Source organism: Paramisgurnus dabryanus, chromosome 10 (genome assembly GCF_030506205.2).
Source record: "Paramisgurnus dabryanus chromosome 10, PD_genome_1.1, whole genome shotgun sequence".
NCBI lineage: Eukaryota > Metazoa > Chordata > Actinopteri > Cypriniformes > Cobitidae > Paramisgurnus > Paramisgurnus dabryanus.
In genome coordinates this window covers 13,095,494-13,113,622 of record NC_133346.1, presented here as the reverse complement: position 1 = coordinate 13,113,622, position 18,129 = coordinate 13,095,494, and the positions used below count along the sequence as shown (strand labels likewise).

General features: G+C 37.0%; 1 protein-coding gene across 4 annotated transcripts; it reads right to left on the bottom strand.

Annotated features, from left to right (window-relative positions):
* Nucleotides 1-725: 725 nt before the first annotated feature.
* mcf2b (MCF.2 cell line derived transforming sequence b) lies at nt 726-16,582 on the bottom strand. 4 transcript variants are annotated; one of them, XM_065258031.2, is made up of 27 exons: nt 16,193-16,582; nt 14,744-14,860; nt 14,312-14,428; nt 13,715-13,864; nt 13,448-13,572; nt 12,255-12,369; nt 11,963-12,082; nt 11,366-11,557; nt 11,051-11,242; nt 10,774-10,945; nt 10,597-10,685; nt 9,171-9,256; nt 8,931-8,997; nt 8,447-8,562; nt 8,301-8,370; nt 7,726-7,818; nt 6,797-6,889; nt 6,141-6,266; nt 5,821-6,042; nt 5,482-5,574; nt 5,282-5,354; nt 5,151-5,208; nt 4,051-4,250; nt 3,740-3,846; nt 3,504-3,616; nt 2,727-2,841; nt 726-1,774 (listed from the first exon to the last, which is right to left on the bottom strand). In XM_065258031.2, the coding sequence occupies exons 1-27, from the start codon at nt 16,241-16,243 to the stop codon at nt 1,760-1,762; spliced, it is 3,087 nt and encodes a 1,028-aa protein (XP_065114103.1). In that variant the 5' UTR covers nt 16,244-16,582; the 3' UTR covers nt 726-1,759. The 4 variants fall into 4 exon arrangements, with proteins under 4 accessions (XP_065114103.1, XP_065114105.1, XP_065114104.1 ...); XM_065258033.2 differs by having other exon boundaries at nt 4,051-4,166; XM_065258032.2 differs by having other exon boundaries at nt 5,151-5,187.
* Between the last annotated feature and the right edge of the window lie 1,547 nt (nt 16,583-18,129).

The following is an 18,129-nucleotide window of genomic DNA, read 5'->3' as shown; positions in this document are numbered from 1 at the left end:
CGTGTCCATGACTGGATTTTGGTTCTTTGACATGGAAATATTTATAATTAAATAATCTAAAAAATAAAAAGCTTCAGTGCATGCTATACTATAAACATGTACAGTAAAGAAACATGTGGTATTTGGTGATCATTGGTAAATGTAGAGACAATAATAAGGAATATAAATGTGTCCTAAAAAAAATTTATCATCCTCCGCAACAATTCTCAATCATTGTTTAAGCCCTAAAGGAACTAACATTAAAAAAAAGAAAGTTGTTGAAAGGGACATACTGTAACACTCAAGATGGCTACCAGGTAGGCAGTTCTTATTTTTTCTCTCCAGATAAAACATGAGTTTGTAAATGCAAATATTTAATGTAATATCATGTTGCGGTAATGATAATTTTTGATAATGATAATCTAAAAAATTTAAATAATTCTATAAAAAATGTTTTAAATCCTCTAAAAATAATGATTATAGTAAGTTCAGACCTTAATCATATATATGTGCAAAAAAATGGCTTCAAGGGCTTTTTAAAAATTCTGATGCTGGATACCTTCTAAATCTGGATTTCATGAGAATCACCCGTTTGGTTTCATTTTTTAATTTATTTTATTTTATTTCATTTTTTGTGTAGGGGGAAATGGTTAGATGTCAAATAAATTTTCACTGACGGACCCTAGATATCTGCGCTGTGATTGAATGGCTATTAGAGGTCTTTTATATGCAAAATTGCTTGCTGGTTAAAACCATTGAATGTTTAATCACTTTGACAACGTATGCATATCACACCTGTCTCAAAAATATAAACATATACAAACAGTTAACTTGGACCATATGAAAGAAGCAGCGTGATTTTATGAAAGCTTTAAAAAAAAATCACTTTTGATTATTAAATAAACCTCTCCGAAATAATATTTCTTACAGAGAAGACGAATAGAAATTAAGATCAACCTGGAAATGGAATGTTACGTTTTGGCACATAGGGACAGTTTCGTGGACTGGGTTTATCCTAGTCCCAGATTAAAATGCATGTTTGAGCTGCCTTATTTAAAAAAAAAAACATCTCGCACTGACATATTTTAACATATATCAGTGCCGTTTATTTGTCCCAAGATGCACACCAGTATTGTTTTTTGTAAGGTATGTTTGTAAAAAATACTTAAATGTCCTATTATAACTAAGGCCTATGGATTAATTTAAACCCTGTCCAGGAAACCGACCCATAGAGTATTAACTGATGTTTATCATTCATCCACTGCACAGCTGCTGTCCATTCCAGCTTCCTAATGGCTTTTTAAAACAAGTGCACGCCCACTGTAACCATCTGAGCCAACAGTGGGACATTACCTTGGTTTTATACCCTATACCACCATAGTATATACACTTAAATACTTTGCTAAATGCTCAAATTACGTTTTTATATCACGTGTTATGGCACAGTTTGTTGATGGTAATTTCCAAGAATGAAGTGGATCTGAAGTCTGTGCTGGAGTCTGTGCTTAACAAATGTCTGTCTTCATGGTTGCAGGAGGAAAATCTTTTTATAGTATCAATGTGGTTCATAGTGTTTCTAAACAACGTTTTGCTTCTAAATCTAATGCAATTCAAAATCCAAAACAATGGCAGATGGGAACTCTCATGACGGCTCTGTTTTTCTTGTGTGGATGTGTGCGTCACGTGGCGTGACTGGGCTCGGTCCTGGATGACAGTTAGTGCCTTTAGGCTTGTCACATGTTGAGAGCTTTGTGTTAATGTGGTTGTTCTTAGATGCTGTTTATATTTCCCGTACCTATGAAAGCACACAAAAAAAAAACCATTACACTTAGGCTTCATATTATACTGTACTTAAGTTCAAAAAATACTCGAGTTAACATATTTGGCTTGCTGTCAAAGATCATTCTCATTCAACTCATTCTTTGACTACTTAAAAAAATTATTTAATAATATTAAAACATAATAGATTAGGAGTGGTTGTAGGGATGCCAAAATAATTGTTATGATATAGATTATATTATTGTTATTACATTGTGGTTGATTAAATTACCTACAAATTTTAAAAGTTGCTTTATACAGTACACAGTCAGAAAAAGGTACACCTCTTTCGAAAAGTACACATTTGTACCTAAAGAGTGCATATTAGTACATTAAAGTACGTATTGCTACCAAATGTATACATTTCTGTAACTAAATTATGCATTTTTGGCAGTGGCAGCGCTCGATGCAAAGTTTGTCACAACATGTATATAGCCTGTAATGTGTGGTTCGTAATTTCAAAATATGTGTTCTGCGCATTGAGAAATCCTGTGTACATCACATGTTTTGTCAAAATAAGTGCCTGCTGCAGACGCGTCTAACATGTTTATGATAAAAGATACGCATGCGTTTGCCAGATACTCGCATAATCTCATGCGTAATCACAATTTACTGTTAAGTGAGTGTCTTGCGTGTATTTTGTGAACGTGAGCGTCTCTTTTATCATAAATGGTTTTGACGCGTGTGCCGCACTTATTAAACACGTAATGCACATGGTTTACACAACGCAACAAACACATATTTTAAAAAAGCAAGCAACACACGACACTCCGAACACTTATTTTGAATTAGCGCCCCTCGGATGAGCAGTCACGGGCCGCCACTGATTTTAGGACCTTACTATCATCCTAGTTACTGTTTTTATACCTTTTTTTCTGAGATTGTACATCAGAAGGTGACATAAGATTTTGCCTGTGAAGTTTACTCACCATTATCTCACCTCCTGACCTAATGGATGGACTTCTTCCCGCATCTCCCAATATTCTCAGCAGTTTATCCATGGGGATTTTGCCCTCACCACCGCGTGTCAAATTCTTAACATCCCTGTGAGAATTATAGTCATTATCGTTTTGATATTTTTATAGTCCTTATTCATTTAGTTTTTTTTATAAGGTTAGGATGAACAGGTTACATTTTGCTGATGTAACATGGCTGCAGCAGGCGTAATGATATTACGCACTGCCTGAAATAGTCCCCTGCTATTGAAAGTAACCAAGGGGACTATTTTCGGGCAGTGCGTAATATCACCACGCCTGCTGCAGCCATGTTACAGCAGCAAAGTCATTGATTATTACGCCAGAATGAGAGTATAGTTCACAGCCATAGCTGCATAGAAAATTGCAGCTTTTATTTTCAGTCGGTCTTAGTAAATGATGTAACTACAGAAAAGTAAAGTTTTAAATATAAAAATATTGAAACACTTTGGTTATTTTTTAGTGCGATGCTAATGGTCTAATCAGATTCAATGGATTATGCTAAGCTATGCTAAAAGTGCTAGCGCCAGACACGGAGATCAGCTGAATGGATTCCAAAACGGTAAGAATCAAATGTTTAACTTAAGGGAAGCTGGAAAATGAGCATATTTTCAAAAAAGTGGAATGTCCCTTTAAAAGTAAAAATAAATAAAGAAGGAATTATTGTCTAATAGCAGACTGCTATTAAAATATACTATAATAAAAAATGATGTATTGCTCTAAAAGACTCACCATAGACCCATGGCATTCTCCTGAAGCACGTGAATGACATCACCACTTTTGATGATTACATCATCCTTCCCGCATTTTAAGTGGTCCACCATTGCTCTGTACCTTCCAGGAACCTACAAGGCAGCAATCGGCATAAAACTGAGTCAAAGTAAATCATGCTTACTGTGAAAAACCCAAATCCCTAATACAGCATTATAATAGCAAAACAGCATATTTATATATATATATATATATACCAGCAGGACATCATCATCTTCATCAGAGTCTGAGATATTAGACAGGTCAGTGGTCCAGTCCTCTAAACCCTCACAGATGTCCACTGAGTGAGATGTCCCAGGCCAGCCTAAAACCATAAACAATTGTTCATCCATATCCATGCCATTCAATTTCAAACAATAATATAAAACTCATTCCCAAAATCTGCTCACTGAATATATGGAAATGCAAAATCCAATTATGTTTAACTGTGAAATGTCATTATAAATTTTCCATCTCCTACCAAGACTACAGGCCAAAAAAATGGCCTCTCCCCTCATGGATGACTCACTGCGACGGTTGTTGTTTTGTCGTGGACGGGGAGAAACGATGACCGGGTCTGTCAGAACCAGACTCGCCTGGTCTGAATCTGCCTCCTCCGAGCTGACCGACGCCCCCTGAAGCTTGCTGTGAGGAAGGACATCAAAACAACCTGAGCAGCCAGTGACCTGTGTGGAAGTCCAGGGCATGCACACGGACATATGCCTCATACTGACCCACCAACCGATGAACCGACCAACACAAAGGAACACACAAGGCAAAAACACAACAAACAAACAACCAATATCAAACATTATCACGAGCAGGATATTCAACAACAGGACTGCGGTCAATACTATACAGTAGAATAAATTTTTTTTGTGTGATTTTCCATTGGTAAATTGAATTTTTATAATATTATATCATACAATAAGATAACATGTAATTGACCCCAAGCCTGTTGCATTACACATCTTTTAAATAAATTAAATTATATTTAAAGGCACTTTACGGGATATAAAAGTACTATGTGCTACAAATGACTGCCCACATTAGTTCACACAATGCATACATTAAAGGTGATGTTTCTAATGCATGAAATATATTTACTAACTGATACATATTAAAACTGGTAAAACTGGCTTTCTATGCTAGCCGTAGGCTTATAAACAGAAAAAAACTGAATTCATTAGCCTTTTAGAAATGTTCTGCATATGAATCAGGTTTTGTGAACATTGGGTTGACTAAAATGTACAATTGAGATATTTAATCTAAAAATAAAAATGAATAACCCTTACAGTCATTTATTGCACATAGCATTTTTTTCTGGTTCTCCTTTCGGATTATCAGCTAAAACTTGTATTTTAGCTGAAGCTTTGACCAAATTACGGAGTTACGGTTTTAGAAATAAGGAGGTTTTCATGCGTCGTTTCAATGTGTTATATTTATGGATAAACACTACATCTACCATGCAGATGGGATCAAACCATACACTGTTTATAAATATAATAAGCCAAAACTGTTTTAAAAAAATCATATTTTTAGATATCCTTCAAAACCACGGCACAATGATGCATTAAAGGGAAATTAAAGTACATTCACACTACAGAAACAATGAAAGAGATGTGAGACCTGTCTGCCAAGGGTGGAAATAGCAATTGTTCACCATCTAAACAAAAGTGAGAATCCCCTGTAAGAAATATACAGTAAGAAACAAAAGCACGTTTAACATATTAAAAAATGGAGAAAAAAATATTTGGAACCTTTAACAAACTTCTGCTGGAGTATTTTTTTAATCTCAGTAAGCCATGCGATCTTGACCTCAACTGTAGGGGCCTGCAAAATTAATAAATGACAGATATATGAGGTCACGATGTAAAAAGTGATTTCTGAGAAGTTTTTATCAATGGAAAGATATTGGTCTTGGACGGTCATGAGAAGCATTTGAGATAAAACGACCTACCTGAACAACATACACCTCCTCTTTACCATTGTACCAGATTTCGAATTTCTTCACATCACCTTTGATGTTTTCGGTGATAGTGACCGCACTCATCTGCATATAAGAGAGAGAAGCCAGGTCTTAAACAGGAAATTATACATTCATTCGTATACTGTTTGAGGCATGCATACTATACACTGAAGAAAAAATAGGTATAGCATGCATACATTCCAAACAAAGACTTAGTGTTTCTCCTATAAAAGGTTGAAATTTGCTCCATATTATGAGAAATGTAAGTACAATGCCTAAGGAAGTACAAATCCACATATTGACGACTTAAATGGCTAATCTCTCTCTCACCATCAGGCAGTGTTTAAAGCTGTAAGATGCCGTTCGATCAGTTCCCTCTCCATTCTCATCCCTCTTCTTGCAGAAAAGCAGAGCTCTCTCGTGCAGGAACAGATGTCTTTGCATGGGTTTGAAGCGAGCCATGTCCTTCATCCGTGTAGCCCCTTTCCTGTGGTTGATCCACACGTTGAACGACCCCTGCATCAGAACACGACCCAGGTTGCTCAGTTCACCCTATATACACAGAGAACATGATTTAAATCAACACATGTAAGTATTCAAAATTCATCAGGCATCTGGAAAAAAATACAGTTGTTTGTGTTACATGTTACCTCATAACCAGTGATGGCAATTTGATGCATAGAGTCATTGACAGACTTGAGAAGATCCAGCATGGCGTTTAGCGCCCCCTGAAGCTCACGTTCATACTGCGAGTTTGAACTGTGTTTTAGTAGTTCCTAATAGGAAAGAAAGGAATAACTAAACATGCAGTTAAAAACTTTTTTTAAGTAGGTTAAAGAAAGTTTAGTTGTAAAAGAGCAGTTTGAAAGCATTTGATATTAAAATTGTACTGCATGGTACACTGTTAGAAAAAATGGTCACTGGGACAGAAACCTCTCAAAAAGGTCCAGATACCATTACAAATACACTGAAAAAAATAAAGGCTGGATTTACTTAAAATTATAGTGCATAATTTTTGCATCCATTTTTTAAGCAAGTTTCACATGGAAATTTAAGAAATGTATACAATCAAGTTAAAACTTACTTAAAAAAGTGGATGCACAAATGATGCACTATATTTTTAAGTAAATCCAGTGTATTTTTTTACAATGTATGTAAACATTTTGTACTGAGGTAATATATTTGAGGTAATAATATGAACTTTTTAAGTGCAAAGGTGTACTTTTTGAAAGGGTACAGCCCTACTGGGATACATATTTTGACAATTCTTTAAAAAAAGTGTATTGATTTGCTTTTGGATCAGCACCTTTAAAAGAAGCTGATACTTGGTTAAACGCTGAACAGGCTTTAGCAAATACGAATCCAGTCCTAGTTTGTGATCCAGCTTTCTTTTGCACTCCTACATAAGAAAAGATTTAAAATATTAGAAAAACAGAAGTGTAAACATCATCAGTACAAGAATAAAGGTGCTTCATGATGCCATAGAAGAAAATAATTGTCACAATGGTTCCATAAAGAACCTTACATCTGAAGAAACATCTGAAGTATTCTTTGTAGTGAACAAAGGTTCACACCCTAATAAAAAAGGTGCTTCACAATGCCATTGAAGAACCTTTTCTGTCTAAATTGTTCTTTTAAGCACCTTTACCATCTGAAGAACCTTTCTGTTTCACAAAAGGTTCTTCAAGGTCAGATTAAATAAAAATGTATAAAATAAACGGTTATTTGTGGAACCAAAAAGGTTCTTCTATGCCATCGCTGTGAAGAACCTTTTAATAACCTTTATTTTTAAAGGCGGGGTGCATGATCTCTGAAAGCCAATGTTGACATTTAAAATCACCTAAACAAACACACCACTCTATACCCCAATAGAATCTGGACCTTCTTTTGATAGACCCGCCCCTCACATACGCAACCCAGGCAACAATGTCGGTTAGTAGACACGCCCCTTACTGCTGAAGTCTGTTTTGGTACTCGGCCCAATTCCCTTTTCCAAAGTGTTTCTCAAAAATCATGCACCCTGCCTTTAAGAGTGTTCTTAAAATTATACAGTAAAAAGGTAAGAAATGGGTCTTCTGAGAACCTTTGACTAAAAAAGTTTTTTGAAGAACCAACAACGATTCTTATATGGCATCGCTATGAAAAACCTTTTAAGCATCTTTATTTTAAAGACCTTCTTGTGTTGTACGTTTGTCCATCAATTATCATTTTGTGGTGAAGCGTGATCAAAAATACCTGAATGAAAGCAGAATCTGAACACTGCCTCCAGAGAGCATCTGAACGCGGTTTGTTCTGGCAGTAGCGCTCATAGACCTGAAAATTTTCCTTCTGCAAACAATGACAGGAAAATGGAAAATCTTTACAGTAGTTCTTAACTCGAGTCCTGATCCACAAATATAGAGTCTGTGCTCATAGGGCATTGGACCGCAGGGGAAAAACTTTACAAACACAAAGTGCATCCAAGCGCTTAATAATAAATGTGTATGAAATTTTAAACAGGAAACATATTTTTGTTGTTGATGCCCAAGTATGTGTGACCAACCTGCCAATGTATTATGCAACAAACTGCTCTGTTATTTAGTTATATTGCTAATAATAATAATAATACAATAATAAATAATTTTGCATTAATTCAGTGCATCATATTAATCATTTAGGATATTATTGAGGATATGTAGTTCATAGAGACCTACTGCTGTAAAAGCCATAAACTATCCACTTAAAAAAAAACATAAATATGCTCTTCTTGTCCACATTTAAATCTATACCCATTTGTCAATACTGAAATCTAATCTGATTTTTATGCTTACCCTTGCCAGAAATCGTGCTCCTACTCTCTCTGGAGTTTCCAAACAGCTTTCCAGATCCTGCAGGAATATCCTGCAAAAAAAAAAAATGAATATGAATGTGTAAGTATGTGTGCGCATGTGTGTACGTGTGTGGGCACATTCGTCACCTGCTGTGAAATTTATAGATCTCCGGCAGATTTCCAAACAGCTCCTCTTTTTTGTTTCGCAGTACAGATGGCAGTATGCTCGAGAGGGAGGGGTTATCCATCTCTGCCCTGTATCCCTAAAACACAGGATTAGATAATAGCATGACTTTAGCATTTGGTAAACTGGTGATCTTGGCTCACCCCATTTAAAGTTTGGCCCATCCTGGCCACACATTTATGCATTTATCTCTACTTGCAGTCCATCATAGCTATAGATTTTATCGGCATGTGCTTTCTTCAGGAATCAAAACTATGACCTTTGTATTGTTGTCAGCACTATACTCTACCAGTGAGATGAGCTGCCAATGGTCCAAATGTAAAAACATTTAAGGTACAGATATGAAAGCATCATTTGCTCCCCATGTATAGGATACCATACGTTGGCCATTACGTCACTTTATTTACGTCACAACAGTTATTTCAATGTAATTCGTTAAACCCTTACCAGTAAAACAGACAGCAGCTCCTCCACATAGACTCTCTCTGTCTCAATCAACTCTTTCATTACACGGCTGCAGAAGCAGAGGGTGGAGAAAAAACATTGATGCATGGAAAATAAGAGATGGAGAGAGATGAGGATAGAAAGGGATAAAGACTGGTGAGAAACAGACACACAGAAGAAGTTCAGTCGAAATACATAATTAATGAACAGACCTTTTAGATGTGATACTGCCTGGATACTCACCGCTTGTGCTGGTCGGGGTTCTCAACTCCCTCCGGGCCGTAAGAGAGGCAGCTACGATTCTCCTCATAGTCGTGCATCACTTCTATCTACAGGAACCAAAAAAGCCAAACCCTTTGAAAGTTCAGCACTGGAATATTCAGGACAGGCTTTATTGAAGGTAAAGGTCTGATCGTTACGATACTTTGTACTTACATTGAAAGTGTACACTCACCTAAAGGATTATTAGGAACACCTGTTCAGTTTCTCATTAATGCAATTATCTAATCAACCAATCACATGGCAGTTGCTTTAATGCATTTAGGGGTGTGGTCCTGGTCAAGACAATCTCCTGAACTCCAAACTGAATGTCAGAATGGGAAAGAAAGGTGATTTAAGCAATTTTGAGCGTGGCATGGTTGTTGGTGCCAGACGAGCCGTTCTGAGTATTTTACAATCTGCTCAGTTACTGGGATTTTCACGCACAACCATTTCTAGTTTACAAAGAATGGTGTTAAAAGGAAAAAACATCCAGTATGCAGCAGTCCTGTGGGCGAAAATCCCTGGTTGATGCTAGAGGTCAGAGGAGAATGGGCCGACTGATTCAAGTTGATAGAAGAGCAACTTTGACTGAAATAACCACTCGTTACAACCGAGATATGCAGCAAAGCATTTGTGAAGCCACAACACGCACAACCTTGAGGCGGATGGACTACAATAGCAGAAAACCCCACCGGGTACCACTCGTCTCCACTACAAATAGGAAAAAGAGGCTACAATTTGCACAAGCTTAGAATTTGTCGTAAACAGAGAATATGGATCCATCATGCCTTGTTACCACTGTGCATGCTGGTGTTGGTGGTGTAATGGTGTGGGGGATGTTTTCTTGGCACACTTTAGGCCCCTTAGTGACAATTGGGCATTGTTTAAATGCCACGGCCTACCTGAGCATTGTTTCTGACCATGTCCGTCCATTTATGACCACCATGTTCCAGCAGAATAATGCACCATGTCAGAAAGCTCGAATCATTTCAAATTGGTTTCTTGAATATGACAATGAGTTCACTGTACTAAAATGGCCCCCACAGTCACCAGATCTCAACCCAATAGAGCATTTTTGGGATGTGGTGGAACTGGAGCTTCGTGCCCTGGATTTGCATCCCACAAATCTTCATGAACTGCAAGATGCTATCCTATCAATATGGGTCAACATTTCTAAAGAATGCTTTCAGCACCTTGTTGAATCAATACCATGTAGAATTAAGGCAGTTCTGAAGGTGAAAGGGGGTCCAACACAGTATTAGTATGGAGTTCCTAATAATCCTTTAAGTGAGTGTTTATGGCACGAGCTTGTAACAGGTGTTTTCATTTACTTGCATGCAATTGGAATTTCTGTACACTTTTTATTTATTTTTTATTTTACAGAGGTGTTTTGAGATAATCATCAGACCTTTTTCGTGCTGGGATTTTTCCTTGAGGCTCTTTTACCAGGTAGTGCAAGATCAAAAGAAAACCTCAAACTGGAGTTCACGTCAAAGCCTGACAAAAAAGCCGTGAGCAAATAGGTTTCGTGTAGCTGTTATGGCATTCATGTTTCATTTTTAAGATGATATCACTGTAGACATACTGTGTTTGGGAGAGAAAAGTGGAGATTTGCAGCGTGGTGAGGTCTCAGGTCTCGGAGCGACCGGCTGTATGGGTCTGACCTGAATATCTGCCAACTTCCTTAGACAGGCCTGTCTGTTCTGGATCATTCCCTGCACTGTTGATAGCTTCTCTGTGACAGCCTCTATCTGAGACTGATGGAAGGAGAACAAGACAGAATGATTGAAAAGGATAGACTCAATCTATAGTGAACACTCTCCATAGTGATTCTTCTGTCTCTTTACATAATACATCTATACCTGCAGCTGAGGTGTCAGTATTGCTTCAAACTCCAGGCTCAGGATATCAGGGCTGGACCGCAGGACCGAGGGTGCAGACTCCACCAGCCTCTCTATGTCCTGCAGTGCTGCCTGCGCCCCCTCTTTAGACTGAAACTTATCCAGCAGCTGGTTAGCAAGCAGATAGGCCCCCTCATCGCACCAACGCATAGTCTGAACATACAAAAAAATGCTTTGAATAGGTTGTAGGCAGGTTACAAACATCAATCGATATTGCTGCATATATAACTGCATATTTTGCTTGATAGTGCATGCATGCATTTGCAAAGTCGATACCTCCTCCAGCCGCAGCAGAAGGTCTCGTATGCGCGTGAGAGCGGCCCGTTTGGTGCGCAAGGCTGTTGTAAGCGTGTCAGAATGGTGTCGTAATTCATTGCAGCGCTGAACTATTAGGGCAAGAGCATAGTGATGACTGGCAGCCAGTTGGTGACCGTGCAGTATAATAATCTGAGCACGACCCATTTCCTCCTGCAAGTACAACAGAATGAAATTAAACACTACTGTTTTAGTCTATTATGTGTAATATATGTATGTATATACTACAAGTAAATGTGTTATATACTACAACATAAAAAAACTGGCAGATGTCATCATCTGTGGGTCCAAAATTATGAATATACTGAATGCATTAAAGGTATAGTTTACCCAAAAATGAAAATTCTGTCATTTATTCACCTTTTAGTTGCACAGAAAAACCATTAAATTCCATATTAGGAAAGAATATACTATGCTGCTCCAAAGCTGTTTGTTTTACAAAAATTGCTCAAAATATCTTTGTGTTCAGCAGAATAAAAAATTACTTAAGATTAAAGAAGGTTCATTTAATTCCCTTCATGAATCTTTAGTGCTAGAAAAGAGTATCAGATATTTGACCTCTGCTTGGGCATCCAGCATCTCCAGATCTGTGAGTAACTGGTCCGTCTGAGCTACTGTAGTTCCCACACCTGCGATGGCTTTCTCCTGCTTACTGAGTTTCTCCAAAATGTCCTCCATCTAATGAAAAACACTACTGTTAAATTTTTTTATTTTAGATTTACCTGTTTAATTTATAATTTGGATTCATTTACTAAAATGATGAAGGAAAAGGTTGAATAAATAAAGTGTTTTATGTTATATCAAAACAAATTATGTAATTTGATTTAAATTAGATTCACAGCATCTGTACCTCATGAAAGCTTATCTCATATTGGAGCAGTTGCAGGTATTGCTGAAGTTTGAGGTGGTGCTTCTCAAAAAAGCCATCAAAAGCCATTTCCATGTCCCTCAGCTGTGCCAATAGCCTGCAAGTGACAAATGGGGTATCATTACACTCTCAGACAAAAAGGAACAAAAAGGTACAAAAGTTATCACCGGGGCAGTACCTTTTCAAAAAGTATACTTTTGTATCTAAAAAATGCACATTGGTACCATACAGAGGTACATACTGGTACCTCAAAAGTACATCTGTATCCAAATGGTACATATTAGGTCCTTAAAAAGTGACAACTTTTGTGTATAACACAAAAACCCACAATTTTATCCGAATTGGTCAACCAAACATACACTTCTGTTACAAACACATTATGTAACCTGTGTATAACTCAAAGTTAAAGGAAAACACCATTGTTTTTCAACATTTTACTATGTTCTTAACTCAACTTAGATTAATTAATACATACCTATCTTTTTTCAATGCGTCCACTTAATCTTTGTTCGGCGCATCATGAATGTGTTAGCATTTAGCTTAGCCCCATTTATTCCTTATGATCCAAACATTTAGAAGCCACCAAACGCTTCCATGTTTTCCCTATTTAAAAACTGTTACATGAGGAGTTACACGAGTAAGTATGGTGGCAGAAAAAAACATCATCACTCCTGTGAACTCCCCCCTCCCGCTCAAACTTCCAAGTCAGGAGTGATGATGTTATTGCACCAGAGGTCAAAGTGCTGCAAACTTAGTGCTCTTCCGCCCTACAATATAGTTCTCATTTTTTTCTCATAAAAAATCACCACGTTTTATTTTGTGCCACCATACTTACTCGTGTAACTACTCATGTAACAGTCTTTAAATAGGGAAAACATGGAAGTGTTTGGTGGCTTCTAAATTCATCCCTGTTTGGATCCTAAGGAATGAATGGGGCTAGACTAAATGCTAACACATTCACGACGCGCTGTGCAAAGATAAAATGCACGCATTGATAAAAGATAGGTATGTATTAATTAATCTAAGTTGAAGTAAGAACATGGTAAAATATAAAAAAACGGTGGTGTTTGCCTTTAAAGACAAAAATTTATGATGACAACCATTTAGATCCACAATGTTTTATGGACATTTGGTCACGATAGTGTTGCCTTAGCACAAATTAATGAGTTTCATACCTTTGCACTCTTTCTTTGTCATGGCTGATGTCTCTATCTTCTGCTGCAGCCCCCTCTTCTGCCTTAGATGCCTCAAGATTTGAAAGTAGCTGACGGCCTTCCCTCAAAACGCACCTGATGTCATCCTGTCATTGTTTTAAAGCAGATATCTCATTGTCGTTCATATGGTTTCAAGGAGTCCTTCATTGACTCTGATACACTTTGTTATGAAACCACCATATCGTACAACAATAGAGAGCATGATAGATAGCTTATGTATGTCAATACCTTCATCTGTCTGTATTTTTCAGTGTGTGATCGAAGTAAATACTCAATGCCGCTGGCTTCATCAGGCAGTTCAATTTCAGATAGCTCTGTACCGAATGTCTGTAGCAGCTGAGCAATCTCCTTTACAGTCACTGCAAAACTCTCTATTGCCTGCAGGGGGCAGCACAAGCAAAACATATACATATTACTCAGCATTTATAATTGTAGGTCAATGAATTCTGATCTAAAAAGTCAACAGATATTATTCAGTAGATGGTATTATTTCTTATCAGTATTGAAAAGTAAAAAAAAAAGTTATTATGTCTGTATAGCATACACTCTCAGACAAAGGTCCAAAGTTTTCACTGGGACGCTATTTCTTAAAAAGAACCTCATATCTGGTACAGCTATACCTGTATGTACCTTTGAGCTACCAGTATTCAGCTCTAAGGTACCAATGGGAACCTCTGAGGCACCAATATGCACCTTTTAGGTACAAAAGTGTACGTTTTGAAAAGGTACCACCCAGTGATTACCTTTTCTGAGAGTGTATAATGCAACTTTGGTATAATCGTTTCATTGTTTCAGTGTTGCTCCAGCACACAATAAAATTCTTACTGTTCGCAAAACTATCCAATCACTGTGGCTCTGCTCCAGCGTACCACCAAACTCAGTGCTGAGTTGATTTTCATCAATGAAGCGTAGCAGGTCTGTCAATGAGCTCAGCATTACCATCTGAATAGGGCAGACAAGAGGCAGGGATTTAATTAAGCATGGCACGTTTCCTGTCAAATTATATTAATAGGAACAATCCACTGATTAACAAGGTCAACCTTGTAAGGGTTGAATGGCCTTTAAAGGGCACCATTCTGAGTTTCCAAATAACTAGATGAAATATCAAGTTTAATTAGGGCGATGTGATTTGAATTAATGGCTGCACTTGATGTTTGATTTGCCTTCTAATGCTTAAAATATATACATTGTTGTCACAACTGTACAATAATAGGATTTCGTTTTGCATGGAGGTCTTGTTTTTCATGTTACTCTTACCGGCATCTTGAGGGCAAAGTCGTCCTGACTGAAGCGGAAACCGAGGTCTGTTCCAGTGGTCTGGTGAGTTTTGGGCCCCAGCACCAAAACTAAGTGCAAATGTCCGGGGAAAGACATCTGAAGTACACATTTCAGATGTTCAGTTCACATTTGAATAGCTATTTAACTTATTTCAGATGTAAAAAATTTAGATATTTGCAGAATAATCCTAAAAAATAACTTAAGTGATTATTACTGCTGGCTTACATCATTATATATATCATCCTCCTTACACTTTTAATATTTAGATAGATTTGATTTTATATGCATAGCAGATTCTTTTATCCAAAGTGAGTATTTAACATGAAAAATGTAGAAATCTAGACACCCACCTGTCACCATAAATACACATACAATGTCTAAATCGTGATACAGTATTCACACCCACACAACAAATACTGTAATATACTTTAGTATATAGTAAACTTTAGTAAATTGTGTACTGTAGTATATAATAATTATTATTATACTGTACTATATCATAAAAGATACTTTAGCATAACAATAGTACCCTAATAAGCGGTATAGAAATAGTATACATTAGAATAATTTTACTAGAGTTTACTATAGTAAATCATAAAGTATACTACACTTTTTTTTAAATGTGGGTAACAAAAAACTCACTCTGATAGGCAAGCAGCTACTATACTTCTGGAAAAAAAACAAAAAAATTTAATGTCTGTGTAAATCCAAAGCTGGATTTGGTGACTGTGGGCTCTAGCAAATGCTGACACGTGAAGCATAAGTGCTGTCGACTCTCTGTCTTACATCTTCTGATGGACAGATGATCAATTAACCACGATACTCAGACATTTAGACTTCTCACCCTGATAAGTGTGATGGTTATCCACAATTAGTTAGTTATTACACTTAGTCACACTGCACGTATAGCTTATGCGTAATCATTAATATGGGACAGACAAAAGCATCTGCGATCTATTTTTAGTGCGTCAGTGATGGCCCATGCTTAAAAGTGCTGTGCTCCTGCAAAAATACAGCAGGGTGGCCAAGGTGTGTTTTAAAAATACTTAAAATGATTGTTAAATGTATGTAATGCGCCACATTGAGACAGCTCATATAAAATGGGGATTTAAATACACACCATTGATGATCTGTACATGGTGCAGTAATCATTCCAAGTCGAACTAAAAACTAGCATTATAAACGTCCTATAATCTTGTTTATAGAGTTTTGCAATAATGTAGCGCACCCTGATAGCAATAGGCTCCGGAACGGATCTGCAACGGATCTGCTCCGAAGCCGACAGCTCCGGTCTGGATCCGTTGCGGATCCGTCCCGGAGCTTATTGCTATCAGGGGGACTCCCACCCATGTACCCGCAGAAACATTTGCCAGCGCAGCATAAAACCGGTCCGATATACAGATGACTTATAATACAAATCCATCTTACCGCAGCTCTCTGGATCCGGGGCAGACCCTTGAATGGGTTTGCTTCCGCCATCGTTTCGTTTTGTGCCCGTTTCGTGGGGATGTAAACCCACCTTTCGGCCTCACAACTTCCCTCCGTCCATGACTTTGTCTACGGGACTATCAGCAGCAGCAGCATCGAGCAGCCGCAGAAGGGATGCTGCAGTGCCGACAACACCTTGACCACACTCTCATTGTTGTGTAATCTAAAATAGCCTACATGGCACTCTAACGCTGAACGAAATCTAACCAAAAACTGCTATTTTGTTGAGTAATTCACTTAAAACGCAGATTTTATGATATTGCAAATCTTATGGTCAGCGGAAACGCGAGTTTTAAAATTCAGCACCATGGACAGAGAATCGATGCGCACGCGACAACTAAACGCAATTCACGCTTCTTTACGTCTCTAACAATCCACATAATAATAGTACTAAAGTATACTTTAGTATTTTCTATAGTAAACTGTACTAAAATCCTATTACTTTAATGTTACATAGTAAAGCATACCACAGTAAATGTTGAAGTATACTACCGTATGTACGGCAGTTTTTATGTTCACTAATACAGAATACTATAGTCTGCATTAACAGAAGGCAGTAATTACTATAATATACTACAGTAGAATGCTGTTTACTTTGTACATATGTAGTTTGACATCATTTAGTCGTGTGATGTCAAAAGTAACACAACATCAGTTTGTTATCTTTAGACCAGGAGTCTTAAGGAGATCATTTAAAATATGTTCCTAATATTGTATGTTTTATTTCTCATAAGTTGTTTAAAAAGGAAATTTATCTAAAAAAGATAACACATGTTGTACGTAAATATATTGTTTTATATCCTTTTTTTGTATTATTCTGGCAAACAAACATATCTGATGTTTTGAACTTATTTTCAGTTCTTGCTTTTACACAAATCATATGCCATTATCTATATGTTTACCAACCCTGTAAGGAAAATGATGTGCCCACATGCCAATCACAAAATTTTTAGACCTAATTTTCAAAACTTAATCATTTTAGACTTAAATTACATTAAGTCTGAATCATTTTAAACACATTACAGTTGGGCTTGAGATAAAATGTTGAATAATTCCTCATTATGTCTTTTTGGATACAAGGGCTGCTAAATAATTAAGTGAATAAATGAAAGGTACACGGCACCAGGGGGCACTAGTGGCTGTTCAGTACATCCTTGGATACAATTTTGAAAATTGAAAAACTTTCTAATGTTGTCTTATGAAGATCTTTTCGTCGAACCTTTGTCAATTTTATCTTTTATAAATATAGGGATAAGTATAGGGATAAGAACAGTGCATGCAGATTTCCTTTTCATTATTAAACTTTTTTTATGTTGAAAACTGAATACCCTTAAAATACAAATTCATCACAAAGTAATTAAAAACTATAAAATGAGAACAAATTAAACCATTTTATTGATTTTCAGTCTTTTTAAAGTCTGATCTTTTGTAGCACCTACAACAATTAAGCAAATGCACAAAAAATAAAAATGTAAAAGCCCCATCTGTCATTTCAGTTTTTCACCATTGTCATATTGAATGTGCAGAACAAAGATTAAAACCTTAATCAAAGTTGCTGGCCATGAAAGCCCTGAAACGTGCCAGTAAGATCCTTGAGTATTTTCTAAAGGTCAGGTCAAAGTTCATAGTGCTTTACTTCATTTAAGAGACATTGGTTTTGTTCCTGAGGACAGCCAACACTTTCTAATGAAGAGGGAATCCATCGTCTGTGCTCAGTAGACGCAATCCCATTACAGACAACGTGGGAGTGTAGACAGATTAAGAGAGATTAAACTCTAAAACAATCTGTGCCAAAATCAGGTAAACAGTCACCAGAAATTGCTGCTATTTGGAAGTTGTGATGAAGACTTTTTTTAGAAATGGACATGTTTGCAGGG